The following is a 12,954-nucleotide window of genomic DNA, read 5'->3' as shown; positions in this document are numbered from 1 at the left end:
TGAGGTCTCGCAGCAAGCTATCAAATACGGCGCATTTCTGGGCTTTTAAAAAAAACGCTATGCGTCGCCAGGTGTTTCATCGGATTTGAGGTGTTACCTCCTTTGACAGTATCACAGTATCAGCTTAAAGCACTTGTTGCAGGCTGCTGAGTTTGCATATTTTGCTATGAAGTACAGCCAGACTTTTAACCGCTTCGCCTTGGGCATTTTTAATCTGTAGCTCTGCTTTAACAGAACGTACGTACGTACCTGGCCCCGCCTACTATCCTCGGAAACGTAAAATGATTGGCTAGAATCTAAAGTGTATCACAGCTCAGGAAAAAAAAGCACCGAAATAAAGCACCGAAATGTGCGCTGCTTTTCGGTCTGGTTACTACCGTTTATGTCAGAACCGGTGCCATCATGGCACCGGACACCGGTACCCATCCCTAGTCACCACTAATGCTGCTGCTGCTGGTACCTTGACTGAACAGATTCACACTTTGAATTAGGAAGCGTGCCATCAATGACAGTAGCTCATGTGAAAAGGAAGATGAAAATTGCCCTTCATTTCTTACATACACAAATGCTGGTGTCTGCAAGCATCGATAAAACTTTGATCAGTATTTTTTGCTACATCTTTAGATAAATAACCATAAATAAATACGTTTTCTTGTAATATTGTGATATAGTTTTGAGGCTGGCCCCTAATTAGAGCTCCTTTGAATGTGAAGTGATGGCCAAAAACTCACACACACACATATGCACACGCACACGCTTACAACTTAACACCTCAGTCCCCCAGTCACAGCCTTGCAGGGAAAGGCATTAAAATTACATGACAAGCACACCTTAGACCAATCCTACCCACAATCTGTGCTCATGGGATACCGTCTCAGACACTTCAAATAGTAAAGCTTTTGACCTCTGTTTGCCCTAGCTGCCTTGCAGCTTCTTTGCACACACACACGCACACGCACACACACACACACACACACACACATATATAACATTGTCCTCTGTGCATACACTGCAGATCCCTCTTCAATCGCACCCTATCTGGCTGAGACTCAAATTCCATTTCACGTCCGGTTTACTATTGATTTTACCCTCGCCACTATTCACCAGCTACACGCCCCGCACCTACACACACCCAACATCCAATCTGTTCCCTCCTCACCCCCCCATTTTTTATTTTTCTACTCCTGCTCTCCCTCCTACACTTCCTATTTGTCCTCTTGACCCATCCATTCTTGCCCATCATTCCTTTGTAGAGCCTCACAGCTGAATATAGTGCATGAGAGTGAACAAGTATCGATCAGGAAAAAAGATGAATGACAAACAATTTCTTAACAAATAATATGCATGCAAGCTGGCACACACAACTAAATTAAATGATGTATCAACATAAGAGCACCTATGAATGCCTGAATGCTCAGTATATCATGCGCGCACACACACACAGACAAAGCCATAAAGTATGCACAGAAGTGGACCGGCGCCAAAACAAGCCATTGGGCTTTGAGGCCTCATTTCCATGTTGGAGACCATTTTAACTAGCAGACTGACTCATCGTTAATTATTAACACTCACAGTAATGCTCAGAAACAAAGCTCGGATATATTAAAAAAATGTTTTTATATCCAAGCTTTGTTTGCACATCGCGGCTACACAATGCACAGATGCACACATCTGTACATTGTGTACCAAGCTGTGGAATTAAATGTACCACGAGGGGGCTGTTTTCCCTCCACATTCCATCTCACCTTTTCAAGGTCTTTGTGCATTTACCTTTCACATTATTCTGCGCCTGTTGCTTCGCTCACTCTACAAAGAAACTGCTTTGCTGTTTACTTGTCATGCTCCGATGCCTCACCCAATTCTTTGCCAGTCTTTCACCTTTTTATTCCTTTGCATTCTTTTTTTTTGTCCATGCAAAGAATGGCTTAGTACTTAAATGACCCTATTTCTCAGTTCCATTTTTTTTTCTGATTGTTTTATTTTTTCTCCCCAGTTATTAAATCTCACACACTGCACACACTTATTTTTATCCTGATAGATTCTTCCATTCTCCTGCTTGGCAGCTCCAAGTCCACCTCGCTCCCATCTCAGTTGTGGACATCACCAGTGGAAGCCTGTTAGATAGGCCCATCAATACACCGCTGGCCACAGAGACAGACGTCAATATATTGTCACTAAGCTGTCCCTACTCATCTCTAGAAGAACACGGCGGGGTAGGAGAGAAGGAAAAGGGGTGTGTAGTTGGGTGAGGAGGTGAAATGGAGAGGAAAGCAAAGAGTGGAAGAAAAAAAGAAAAAAGAAAAATCAGAGGTGGGGCCTGCCATCCGTCACTCCGTGCTGTCTGATTTACAAGCCTATTGGATTTTAGACTAACATGAATCACTGCTCCATAGAGGCATTACTCCCTGACAGAACGACAGAATGAATTAGACAGTGTGCTCGTGTGTGTGAGGGGGAATAGGAAAGAGAGTAGGGGGTATATTTACACTTCTTTGAGATTATACAAAGACATTTCCGCAGCAACAATGAAGCTTAGCTAGGATCGTCTCACATTCGCAGTACTGCATGTACCCTTTCTATGACAACCAGCTCTCAGAAGAATTAACTATTGTGACAGTGTGCTGGATATAACCATCTGTACCCACAATTACTACTCAGAAACTACGAAAGGAAACACATAACTAGAATATAAAAATACAAACTGTATATTGGTCTGCAGCTAATCATGCGTTAATTATAGATTGATCTAAAGATTGTGTTCTTGATCTATTTGGAAGAATTTTATTTTTAATTACAGAAAAAATAGGAAGAAATGTTCATCACAATTAGTCAGACCTCAGAGTGGCATCTTCATGTTCTTTGTTTTTGCCGAACCAGAAAAACATTTCATTAACTGTAATGTAAGACAAATAATCACCATTGAGAAGTCGGGACCATAACATATTTTGTTCCATTTTTGCATGTATACGGCCAAAAGACAATGAGGCACTGGCCATGGGATTCTGATAACTAAGATGGATAAATGTGATGTACTAGAAGTTTAAAAAAAAAGTCCTGAAAGGACATGCTTTAGTGAAGTACACACACATGTGTTACAATGGCAGTGCAGTGTCAAAGAATCATTTATTTTGAGATCACAGATAATTGACAGCTATACTGAGCTTTAGATTTAATGGCTCATATTACAACCCTGTTTGCTTTTATGTAAAATGCACATTTAAAAAAATGACTTGCATCATCAAATAGCTGAATAATTGTAGCACACAGACTTTCAACAAATGTTTAAACCTGCTGGAACACGTCTTAATTTAAGTTATGTGGTATTCCAAGCAGATTCTAAGGTGGGTTTGGAGTTCTTTACAGCTCTGGTTGAATAAATGATTCAAAAGTTTAGGAACAGTGCTTGAAAAAAAAAATGGTGGATTTCATCATCTACGCAACATAACATTAAATTATGCAGAGAATCTGAAGGAATCTTTCTAAGCAAGGGACAAGGCTAAAAATCAGTGCCGAGTTGCCTTGCTCTTCAGACCTTTAGTCAGTACTACATTAAAAACAGATGCGACCGTGTAATGAAAAACACTGCATAGACTCAGGGACACTTCCAAAAACCACTGCCAGTGAACACATGTCATCAGTGCATCATTAAAGCAGTCATCTTAACCTTTTATTAACTTTGTGTACCAAGTTTAATAAAAGGGTTTGGATAATTTCAAATGACAGCTTTCAGTTTTTATTCACTCTTTCCACTACACCCCAGCTTTTTAGCTTAGAAACATATATGAGGTCATTATGACTGGACTACCTTCTTAGCATTAGTCAAGTATGATCTGGCAGCTTCCTTCAATGCCGTCCCCTCCTCCTTTTCCTCTTCTGTTGCTTCTCTTCCTTCCCTCTCCTGCTGCTCCTTTGCCTTTTCCAACTGGAGGTAGCACACCCAGCCAGAGAGATACCACACCTGCAAGGCAAAGCGACACAGACAGTTTATGTGTTGTGAGGTGCAAAGATTTAGAGTGACAGTCAGTTACGACAAGGGGAAAACATTTTCTGACCCTCAGAGAGAATGAAATCCAACATCCGTCTTTGACAAACGGGTTTCGCACATTTTACATGGAACCAGAAATACACAGTCTCAGACACGCACAGGCAATCAGTCACTCACATAATAATTCACCCTGACAAAATCATGACATAATGTACTCATTTACAAATGATAGCCCATAAGTGTAGCTTCCCATTAACTTCAAAATTCTTGTTTTCACAATTTTCAGTTTGTTTTCCCCCTCTCTGTAGCAAAAGATGCAATTAGTAAAATAAATACTCAACTGTAACATAATATAACATAATGAAAAAATGAATTGCCTCAGGAAAATAACATCTGGGCCTTTAAATTCATATCATGTTCACAATTTAGACTGTTGGCAGTTTTGCACTAGCCATTACATTAAATGATGGTTTTAATATGGTTTGATTCCACAAATAATTCGAGTGTTGTACCTTATTATTCCTCACAAGTATGTTTTTGTGATCCCAAACATATAGCAAAAGACTCCAAGAACTATCACACTAAAATAAGAACAAGGAGTCTCAACACTTTAGACTCTATCTGTGACTGCATGATATTTCACAAAGCAGGACGTTCTACAATCTGTTGATTTTTGTAAGCGACAATACTGAAAGGAAGAAAAGAAATCCCTAGGAATAACTATAATTGCTAGTTTAGAAGTTGTGATGATTAGGGTATCATTTACACAAACATCATAGAGGTTTCTGTTTATCAAATGCTCAGAAAAGCAAGAATATACACAGATTTCCCTCAAATAAAGTAACACCGACTCCCTGCCTTTACTGTGTCGAGGCTTTTTGAGCCTAAGCATGCAATCACATCCTAAAGGTTTATTCTGAGACAGAATAAATCCTGATGTCACAGATAAACAACAGCTCTAATGCATCTAAATCATAGATAAGCTGTTCTTTAGCACAGGCTGTTATTAGGCTACCACATCCAAATACCTTCTTAGAATTAACCAGGTAATCTAGCTGCCAACTGAATGGCCCCATCTCTTTCACTTGGCTCAGTATACGATCATCACACTAGTCAAACAAACTGAGATGCATCACCTACACATTGGGAATACATGAAGAGCCACTAAATGAAGTGAACTGATAAACAAAAAACATTTGTAGTCGTGAATAAGTCACAGTCATGAGGCTTATTAAAACCCCTCCCTACCTGGGAAGTTGAGCAGGTTATCAAAAATTAGACTGTTGATGGTTCGACACCTTAGAACACACCCACACCCACACACCCACCCACACACACTTCCAAATGCATCCATTCATAAGTGTATAATAAACAAAGCACTGTACAAATTCAATAAAGACCTTTATAAGGGCGTGAATAGGAGTAGAACAATGCAACATAAATGCCATTTCATTTCTTTAAGTGTCTAAATGTTTTCACAGCATGGTATTTTTCTTGCTCTGTCACGGTCCTGGGTCTCCTGACCCAGCGTTTTTAGTTCTTTGTGATTTTTGTATTATTGTACTTGTGTGTGATTTATTCTATGGCTTCTAGTTTTGATCCCTTGCCCTTCATGTCTCTCTGTGTCCCCTCTGTTCTGTGTAATTGTGTGTCTTTGCATGTTTGAGTTTCTTGTTTTCTGTCACTCTGCATTGTGCATTATGTTCTCATGGTTGGTTTTTTGTTACTCTCTCTAGTCTAGTCTCTTGTGTTCCCAGCTGAGTATTTCCCTGTGTATTTTGGTTCTTAGACCTCTGCCTTATGGTTTATGTCTCTGTATTTCTTAGTTGCTGTCTCCACTGTGTCAAGTTCGCGTCTCTGTGTGATACTTCCTGTTTTACTTTGATGGTCCGTGTCTCATGTGAATGCGTCCTGCTTTGCTTGTCTCGTCAGTCCTGATTTCTCCCAGCTGTGCCCTCCTTCTGTGTCTCATTCCCCTCGTTACTTCCCAGTGTATTTAAACCCTGTGTTTCTCTGAGTCAGTGTCGCGTCGTCCCTCATGCTGTGTGTGGATCTCCCTGTGTCTCCCTGTGAGTTCTTAGTTTATGGTTTCCCAGTTTAGTCTAGTTTTGTATGTTTGTTCTACCAGCAAATAAAGCTGTGTTTTGAGTTCACCTCCCCGAGTCTGTGAGTCCTGCATTTTGGGTCCAACTCCTGCCTGCCGCACAGCGATTCATGACATGCTCATAAACTGCAAAGAGGGATTTTCTACCACTTACTACTTGCGTCTGCTTTAGAAGAAAAACATCTGTTCAGTTGTGCAATACTCATTTACTGAGTCAAGCTTTTAAATACCATACAGTTTTAAACCAATAAATATGATTGTGGATTTTTGATTTGCCCACCAGAGAATTACTAGCTCACTATCAATGTGAGAATATTCAAATATGTGCTTTAAAATATGTTTTTATCTTTTGACACAACACCAGATTAAATAAACTGCATTTTGAAGTATTACTTAATATGCTAAAACAATTATTTATCATGTATGAATCAGAGTTTTGTACCATATACACCAGACAGTTTATTAGGTACACCTTGCTATTACTATGTTACTCCACTTCACAGATTCAACAAACGTGCTGGAAACATTCTTCCAGAGATTTTTGGTCCATATCGACATGATAGGATAACACAGTTGCTCCAGATTTGTCAGCTGCACGTCCATGATGAAAATCTAATTTTCCACCACATCCCAAAGCTGGTTTACTGGATTGAGATATGGAGACTTAGGAGGCAATTGGAGCACAGCGAACTGTACGTCACTGTTCACGTCACACCACAATATCCTGGTGGAAGCAAACTGTGACATTTAAAAGATACTCATTTGGTACTAAGGGGCTGAAGTGTGCCTAGAAAATATACCCCAAAATCATTAAACCCTCACCAGCAGCCTGAACTGTTGATACCAGGCAGGATGGATCAGTGGTTTCATGTTGTTTACACCAAATTCTGACCTACGATCTAAAGGTCACAGCACAAATTGAGACTCATCAGACCGGGCAACATTTTTCCAACCTTCAGCTGTCCAATTTTGCTGCTGCAAATTGTAGCCTCGGGTTTCTGTTCTTAGCTGAGCAGCTGGTGTGGTCTTCTGCTACTGTAGCCCATCTGCTTCAATGAAGAGCATTCAGGGATGTTCTCTTCCATACCTCTGGATTAATAACTGGGTATTGAGTTATTATTCCCTTCCAGTCAGCTCGAAGCAGTGTGGCAATTCTCCTCTGAGTTCTGGCATGAACGAGGTATTTTCATCCAGAGAACTGCAGGTCATGTCTTGACCGTGTCTACATGTCCATTAAGCTGTGGCCACATGACTGGCTGATAAGATATTTCTGTTAATGAGCAGTTGAAAAGGTGTACCTAGCAAACTCACAGTATTAGAATCAGTTCACTAAGATTCGTCTCAGCTGAATATATATCAAAAAACCTAGAGCAATATTTTTAAAATAGATCATTTGCTCCACAGAGTTCAAAAAGGGAATGATATTTTTAACTGTAAGTTACTTTGCTGTAAGACACCAAAGTACCTAATTTTCTTTCTTTTTCACAATAACACATTTTTGCCTCTGCATAATCTCAAACACTAACTTGTGCTTCATCCTCTACCTCTAAACACTCTCACGTTCAACTCTCAGTGAACTTGGAGGTGTGAGATCGCCTCTCATCACAGGCCAAAGATCACCCACCCACTGTTCTTCAAGCATCAAGACACAAATATTAGCTTTATTCATTATTCACTGAGAGCAGAGGCAGTAGGGACCAGCGCCCCTGCCAAATCAACCATTTAGCTAACAAACACATCAAGGCATGGCACACTGAATTCAGAATTGCCACTCAGCATGCTGAGTGGGAGGCTACCCCCTGCAGCCATACTTATCAGAACAACAGCAGCATTGGAGAAATGTAGTGTTGTTGCAGGCTCAGCGGTACGACATTTTTATCACTAAAACATTTCCCTGAATGCAGAAGTTAGAATAAAATGTGTAAATTCAAGTGAGACAGTGTAATTGGGTCACTTAAATTCAAAATTTTAACTTCAGAAATAAGAAGCCTGTCTTTAAACACTCAGAACAATGCTAGGAAATTCTGTGCAGATGGTCCACTGTGAAATATTTGCGTCTGTAGTATAGTCTGCCTGAGCATCTGCACTCAGAATTAAAACATGTGAAAGTTTGCTAATTAAGAACTTCAGAGAATCCACTGTGTCCTACTCCAACCCCAGACCGAGGCACACGTAATAAAATACATTTTGTGTGTGTCAATCAAATCGCTGGGACTATTGAAATTTCAAAGTGAAGGCACATCTCAGTTTCCATATGGTGCTACTGAAGGAAGAACAAAAGCATCATGAATCAACAGAATACCTTTGAAACAAGATTTGCAAGAAAGTAGCTCACTTGTTTTTGCAGACTTAACGTTATATAAGTAAGGTTCCAACTTTGAGATATGCAAGAGAAAGAAGAAGGAGTAGAGCGCTAACCTCTTATCTGCTGCACTTAAGAGAGAAATAAGAGAAAAAGTAAGACAAAGAGGTGAAAGAAAGGGAGAGAGAGAGAATATAATGCTTTTAAATGTGTCTGTCATACATTTCTGACATCACAGATATGACTCTAACAATGTACCCATGTTGTGATCAGACGATACACTTTCTGACCACCAGAACTGGTGACAGTACCAATATTTGATTGGCTGTGGGCATGCTCAAATTGAGTGTCACAGCAGTGCGTCTCTGAAGTGAGTTTAAAAGTTCAGCCCCCTGATGACTGCTCTCAATCTGTCAGCTGAGGGGTGTGTGGGAGGCTGAGCCTGAGGGGGAGTGGGGGAAAGAGAGAGAGAGAGACACGACCGTGCTTTTCTGTCTGACACTTAGTGGCACACCTTCGCTTTCTATTGCAGCGACAGTGGGGATTTTGAGCACACTGACAGCACAGAGCTCATACTAAAGCACAGAAAAATACTGCAATTCACTCTAATAAGTTCAGCGCCAGACTCTATGTGTGAGCACATAAGTGCTGAGATGAAGCAATGCAAATGCAGGGAGTACACAGAGCTCAGCAGAAGGAACTAAGCTCTAGATGTGTGAACCGCTATGACGTCATCCAAAGATTACTGTATTTCTGTCTTGAAGCCTTGAGGTGAGCATTTTGGTCATTGCACTCTTCGCATTTTGAAACTGAATGTGACAAGTTCTTACTATAGCCAACACAAGATACGCTCGCCCAAACTGCTTTATCATAAAGTCCAAAATTTACAAAATTCAATAATTTTGCGAACCTGGAGTCTACATTCATTTTTTTAATATACTGTCTAATAGGGCTGGGCCATATTATACCGTTCACGGTAATACCGGTATAATGTTAGGCAACGATAGGAAAATGAAATATCGCGATAGAATATGAGTAAAACGCGCATGCGCAGTGCCTTTGTTTTCATACGCACATGGCCGATTGTTGAGTGAAACAGATGAACCAGAATTGGTTTGTAAAAATGGTGCAACTTCAGTGATGTGGAACTGGTTTGGTGTTTGTCCGTCAGATACACAACAAAGCACATTTTTTTGCAGAACATGCAAGCGGCCGTCGTTATTGTTGTATTTGTCGGACTAAGATGCTCTTAAATCTGGGAGTAATCTGGGTCCTAAACTCAGTACACTTCAGGTCAAACAAACACTGCAGCATCACTGAGAGTTAACTGTCTAAATTCTTTCATCTTTAATAAAACGATCAGCATTGCTGCTTTACCAGGTGTAACAATTCAGTTTAACTTCCAGGCATCCATGAAAACAAAATTTATTACATTTAACGGAGTTAGAAGTTAGCAGGAAGCTAGCGGAAGTTAGCTCGCTAGTTTCGCTAGTTACCTAAGCATGATATTGCATGTTCTGACTGAGAGATTTCTGAAAAAATTCAAACGTACAGCTCTGCTATCACTTCCAACATAAATGAAGGCAGGAAACTAAACAGCAGTGACGTTTGTAGGGTTACTGAAGTTGGGCTAGCTGGTATATAATGATGTGCTACGTGATCGCTAGCGACACAGCTATGTTAGCATAACATAAACAGTGAAGCTGGAGGACGAACACTAAGGTTCCTCATGGTTAGAGACAAATGCAATCGCATGGCAGGATGCTGTAAACGGACCAAACGTCAGTCAGGAGAACAACTGAGATAATCCATCCACAATACAAGGCTAGTCATTAATATACTGCAACAACATGGGAATAGAGCAGCTGCCAGAGAATTCAACATCAATGAATCAATGGTACAGAAGTGGAGGAAGCAAGAAGAATGAGTTTAATAAAGTTTGATTTATCTAACTGCTTTGTTTAGCTCAATGTGCCTTATGGTCCAAAAAATACGTACTGCACACTACAGTTTAATGTTGCAAAGCACCTCTTTTTAACTTCAGTGGATATTATATATGGTTATGCTCAGGATATGTCAGCCCATTTCTACTGGAAATGCCTTTTGGTTAAACTTTCAGCAAGGAATTTGCATTTGCACTGTTACATTTTTATAAAGCTTTAATGTACATAAAAACCAGCTTCTTGTTTAAGTGAAAATTAATGGAAGGTTGTCTTTTTGCGCTAGTAATGTTGTGGAGTATTTTGTCTCGCATCAATTATATCGTCAGTTATATCGTTATCGCAAATTTTCAAATGTATATCGTGATAAATATTTTTGGCCATATCGCCCTGCTCTACTGTCTAAGCATATAAACTGAGATGATCCTTCCCACTGAAATGAAAAAGAGTTGCTTTTGCTTTATACCTACCCAGCAGTTTCTACTGTATTATAAAAAGACTGTATGCAAGAGGACCAATGACTGTATATAAACATCTTATCAACTGGACTCAAAAATGACATCAAATCTTATCGCACACATACAGTAGAGAGCAAAACTCACAAGCACTCTAATCATTTTTTAGATATTTGCTAGGAAAATGGGTAACAAGTGCAGTGACTTATTGGCACATATGCAAACACACATGGGAATCCTGTATACAAGGCAAAAACAGAGTTTGCGCAATTCTAACAAGCTTGAAAGTCAATATTTGGTATGAACTCCTTTAGCAACCTTTAATATTTGTTTGTCAGGTCCTTGATGTTTGCTTATTTTTTATTTCTAAATCATTTGACTTTCAGACGCTGTTCATTTCCTGCAGGTACTTTTTGTTTTAGTCCTTTTGTTGTCTTTCTTTGCATTCTACTTGTCCAGCTTCCTTAATTTTTCTAAGGACACACTACGCACCATATCGAGAATGTTTTTCAGCTAATATCTCTTGTGAATCACCTTGCTGTTGTAAAAATGGTATGTTATGCCTGTCAAACTGCGTTATCTTTGTTATTTTTCATCGATTCGACAAAAGAAAGGGGAACAAATTATGTGTTTTTGTGACAGACTGTTAGTAATAAAGTGCCTACGGAAACAATTTAAAATTGGTTGTTTGCCAAGTTGTCTGTTATATGTATACACAACACTGGATCTTTCCCTGAGTAAAGGGGCTTTTTTATGCTTGATGATTCATAAGTGGTGTAACAAATGAAAATGAGTGAAAAAGTAGCCAATCTCCAAAGAACAATTTTGAGAGAGCACAAGAAAGCCTGGAGAACTATTGCTCTAGACCATGTTAAAAAATTTTTACCAAGAGTTTGGCTCATTGGAAACAAAATATTTAAAAAAAAAAAAAGTTTTAAAATGGGCAACTCAGGATTAAGATTAAGAATCGCCAAAGTTAGTCTGGACAGACTACCCTGAAATTCAGACTCAGCTGCTTTCTTTCCCCACTTTGCCTGGCACCAGTATTATGACAGGTAAATAGTAGAATGGTAGGTATTTTTGGTTGTATTCCCTGGTCAAACTGAAATCAAGTTTTTCACATCTGCCAATTTTAAAAGACATTCGAGCGAATACGTGAGTTCAGTTGTCTCTGCAGGATTACTTACAGATGTATCAATCACATCCACACTTTGATCCATACATCACTGTTTCTGCTGTTTGCAAGTTTGTACATAGGTACACAAAAGGTATAACAAAAAAAATCTGAAGCTGTTTGCAACTGAATTTTGCTGTTTGCAGAAGCTGAAATCACAGAGTAACACCTCAGAACAGGACTTGATCTAAAATTAATAACCATTCTAGAAGCTGTCTTGACATAACCATGAAGATTGGCTAGTCTTACATTTAACCAGCTACATTTGACCAGCTGGCTGGGGTCTTCACTAAGATCTTCAACACTTCACTGTCCCAGTCCTGCATCCCGCCGTGCCTAAAGTCAGCCACAATTGTCCCACTGCCAAAGCGTACCAACATTAGCAGCCTCAACGACTACCGACCAGTTGCTCTAACACCTGTTATAATGAAGTGCTTCGAGAAACTGGTCCGACGTCACATCATGTCCTGCCTGCCACCCACACTCGACCCGCTCCAGTTTGCATACAGAGCTAACAGATCAACTGAAGATGCCATTGCTACAACGCTCCACACCACCATCTCTCACCTGGAAGTGCAGGGCCGTTACGCCAGGCTGCTCTTTGTTGACTTTAGCTCTGCTTTCAATACGATACTCCCGGACAGACTAATAGATAAACTGCTGGAAATTGGACTTCCTTCCACCACCTGCCGCTGGATCAGAGACTTCCTCTCAGACCGTGTACAGAGAGTTAGAGTGGGGCCTCATCTTTCCTCAGCCCTCAGCCTCAACACCGGCTCTCCACAAGGCTGTGTACTGAGTCCCCTACTGTACACTCTGTACACACATGACTGTGTTAGTTCCCACCCAGACAACACAGTCATCAAGTTTGCAGATGATACCACTGTGGTGGGGCTCATCTCAGGGGGAGATGAGACTGCATACAGAGCTGAAGTTCAGAGGCTGTCAGATTGGTGTGCAGACAACAACCTGGACCTCAATACCACCAAAACAA

At 40.2% G+C, this 12,954-nt stretch overlaps 1 protein-coding gene across 2 annotated transcripts in view; it reads right to left on the bottom strand.

Annotated features, from left to right (window-relative positions):
• Positions 1–12,954, bottom strand: part of LOC146698537 (uncharacterized) — a 34,559-nt gene that overhangs the window by 9,611 nt on the left and 11,994 nt on the right. For both annotated transcript variants that reach the window (XM_085473694.1, XM_085473695.1), the window contains exon 10: positions 3,806–3,958. In XM_085473694.1, coding sequence (XP_085329820.1) covers positions 3,806–3,958 — 153 coding nt within the window. The remainder of the gene's footprint in view (positions 1–3,805; positions 3,959–12,954) is intronic.

The sequence above is a fragment of the Copadichromis virginalis genome, linkage group LG11, assembly GCF_057382275.1.
Source record: "Copadichromis virginalis isolate Kocher_CV1m ecotype Utaka linkage group LG11, C_Virginalis_male_GT1.1, whole genome shotgun sequence".
NCBI classification, from domain to species: Eukaryota; Metazoa; Chordata; class Actinopteri; order Cichliformes; family Cichlidae; genus Copadichromis; species Copadichromis virginalis.
Note: the sequence above shows the minus strand (reverse complement) of the source record. Positions and strands in the feature narration are given on the sequence as shown.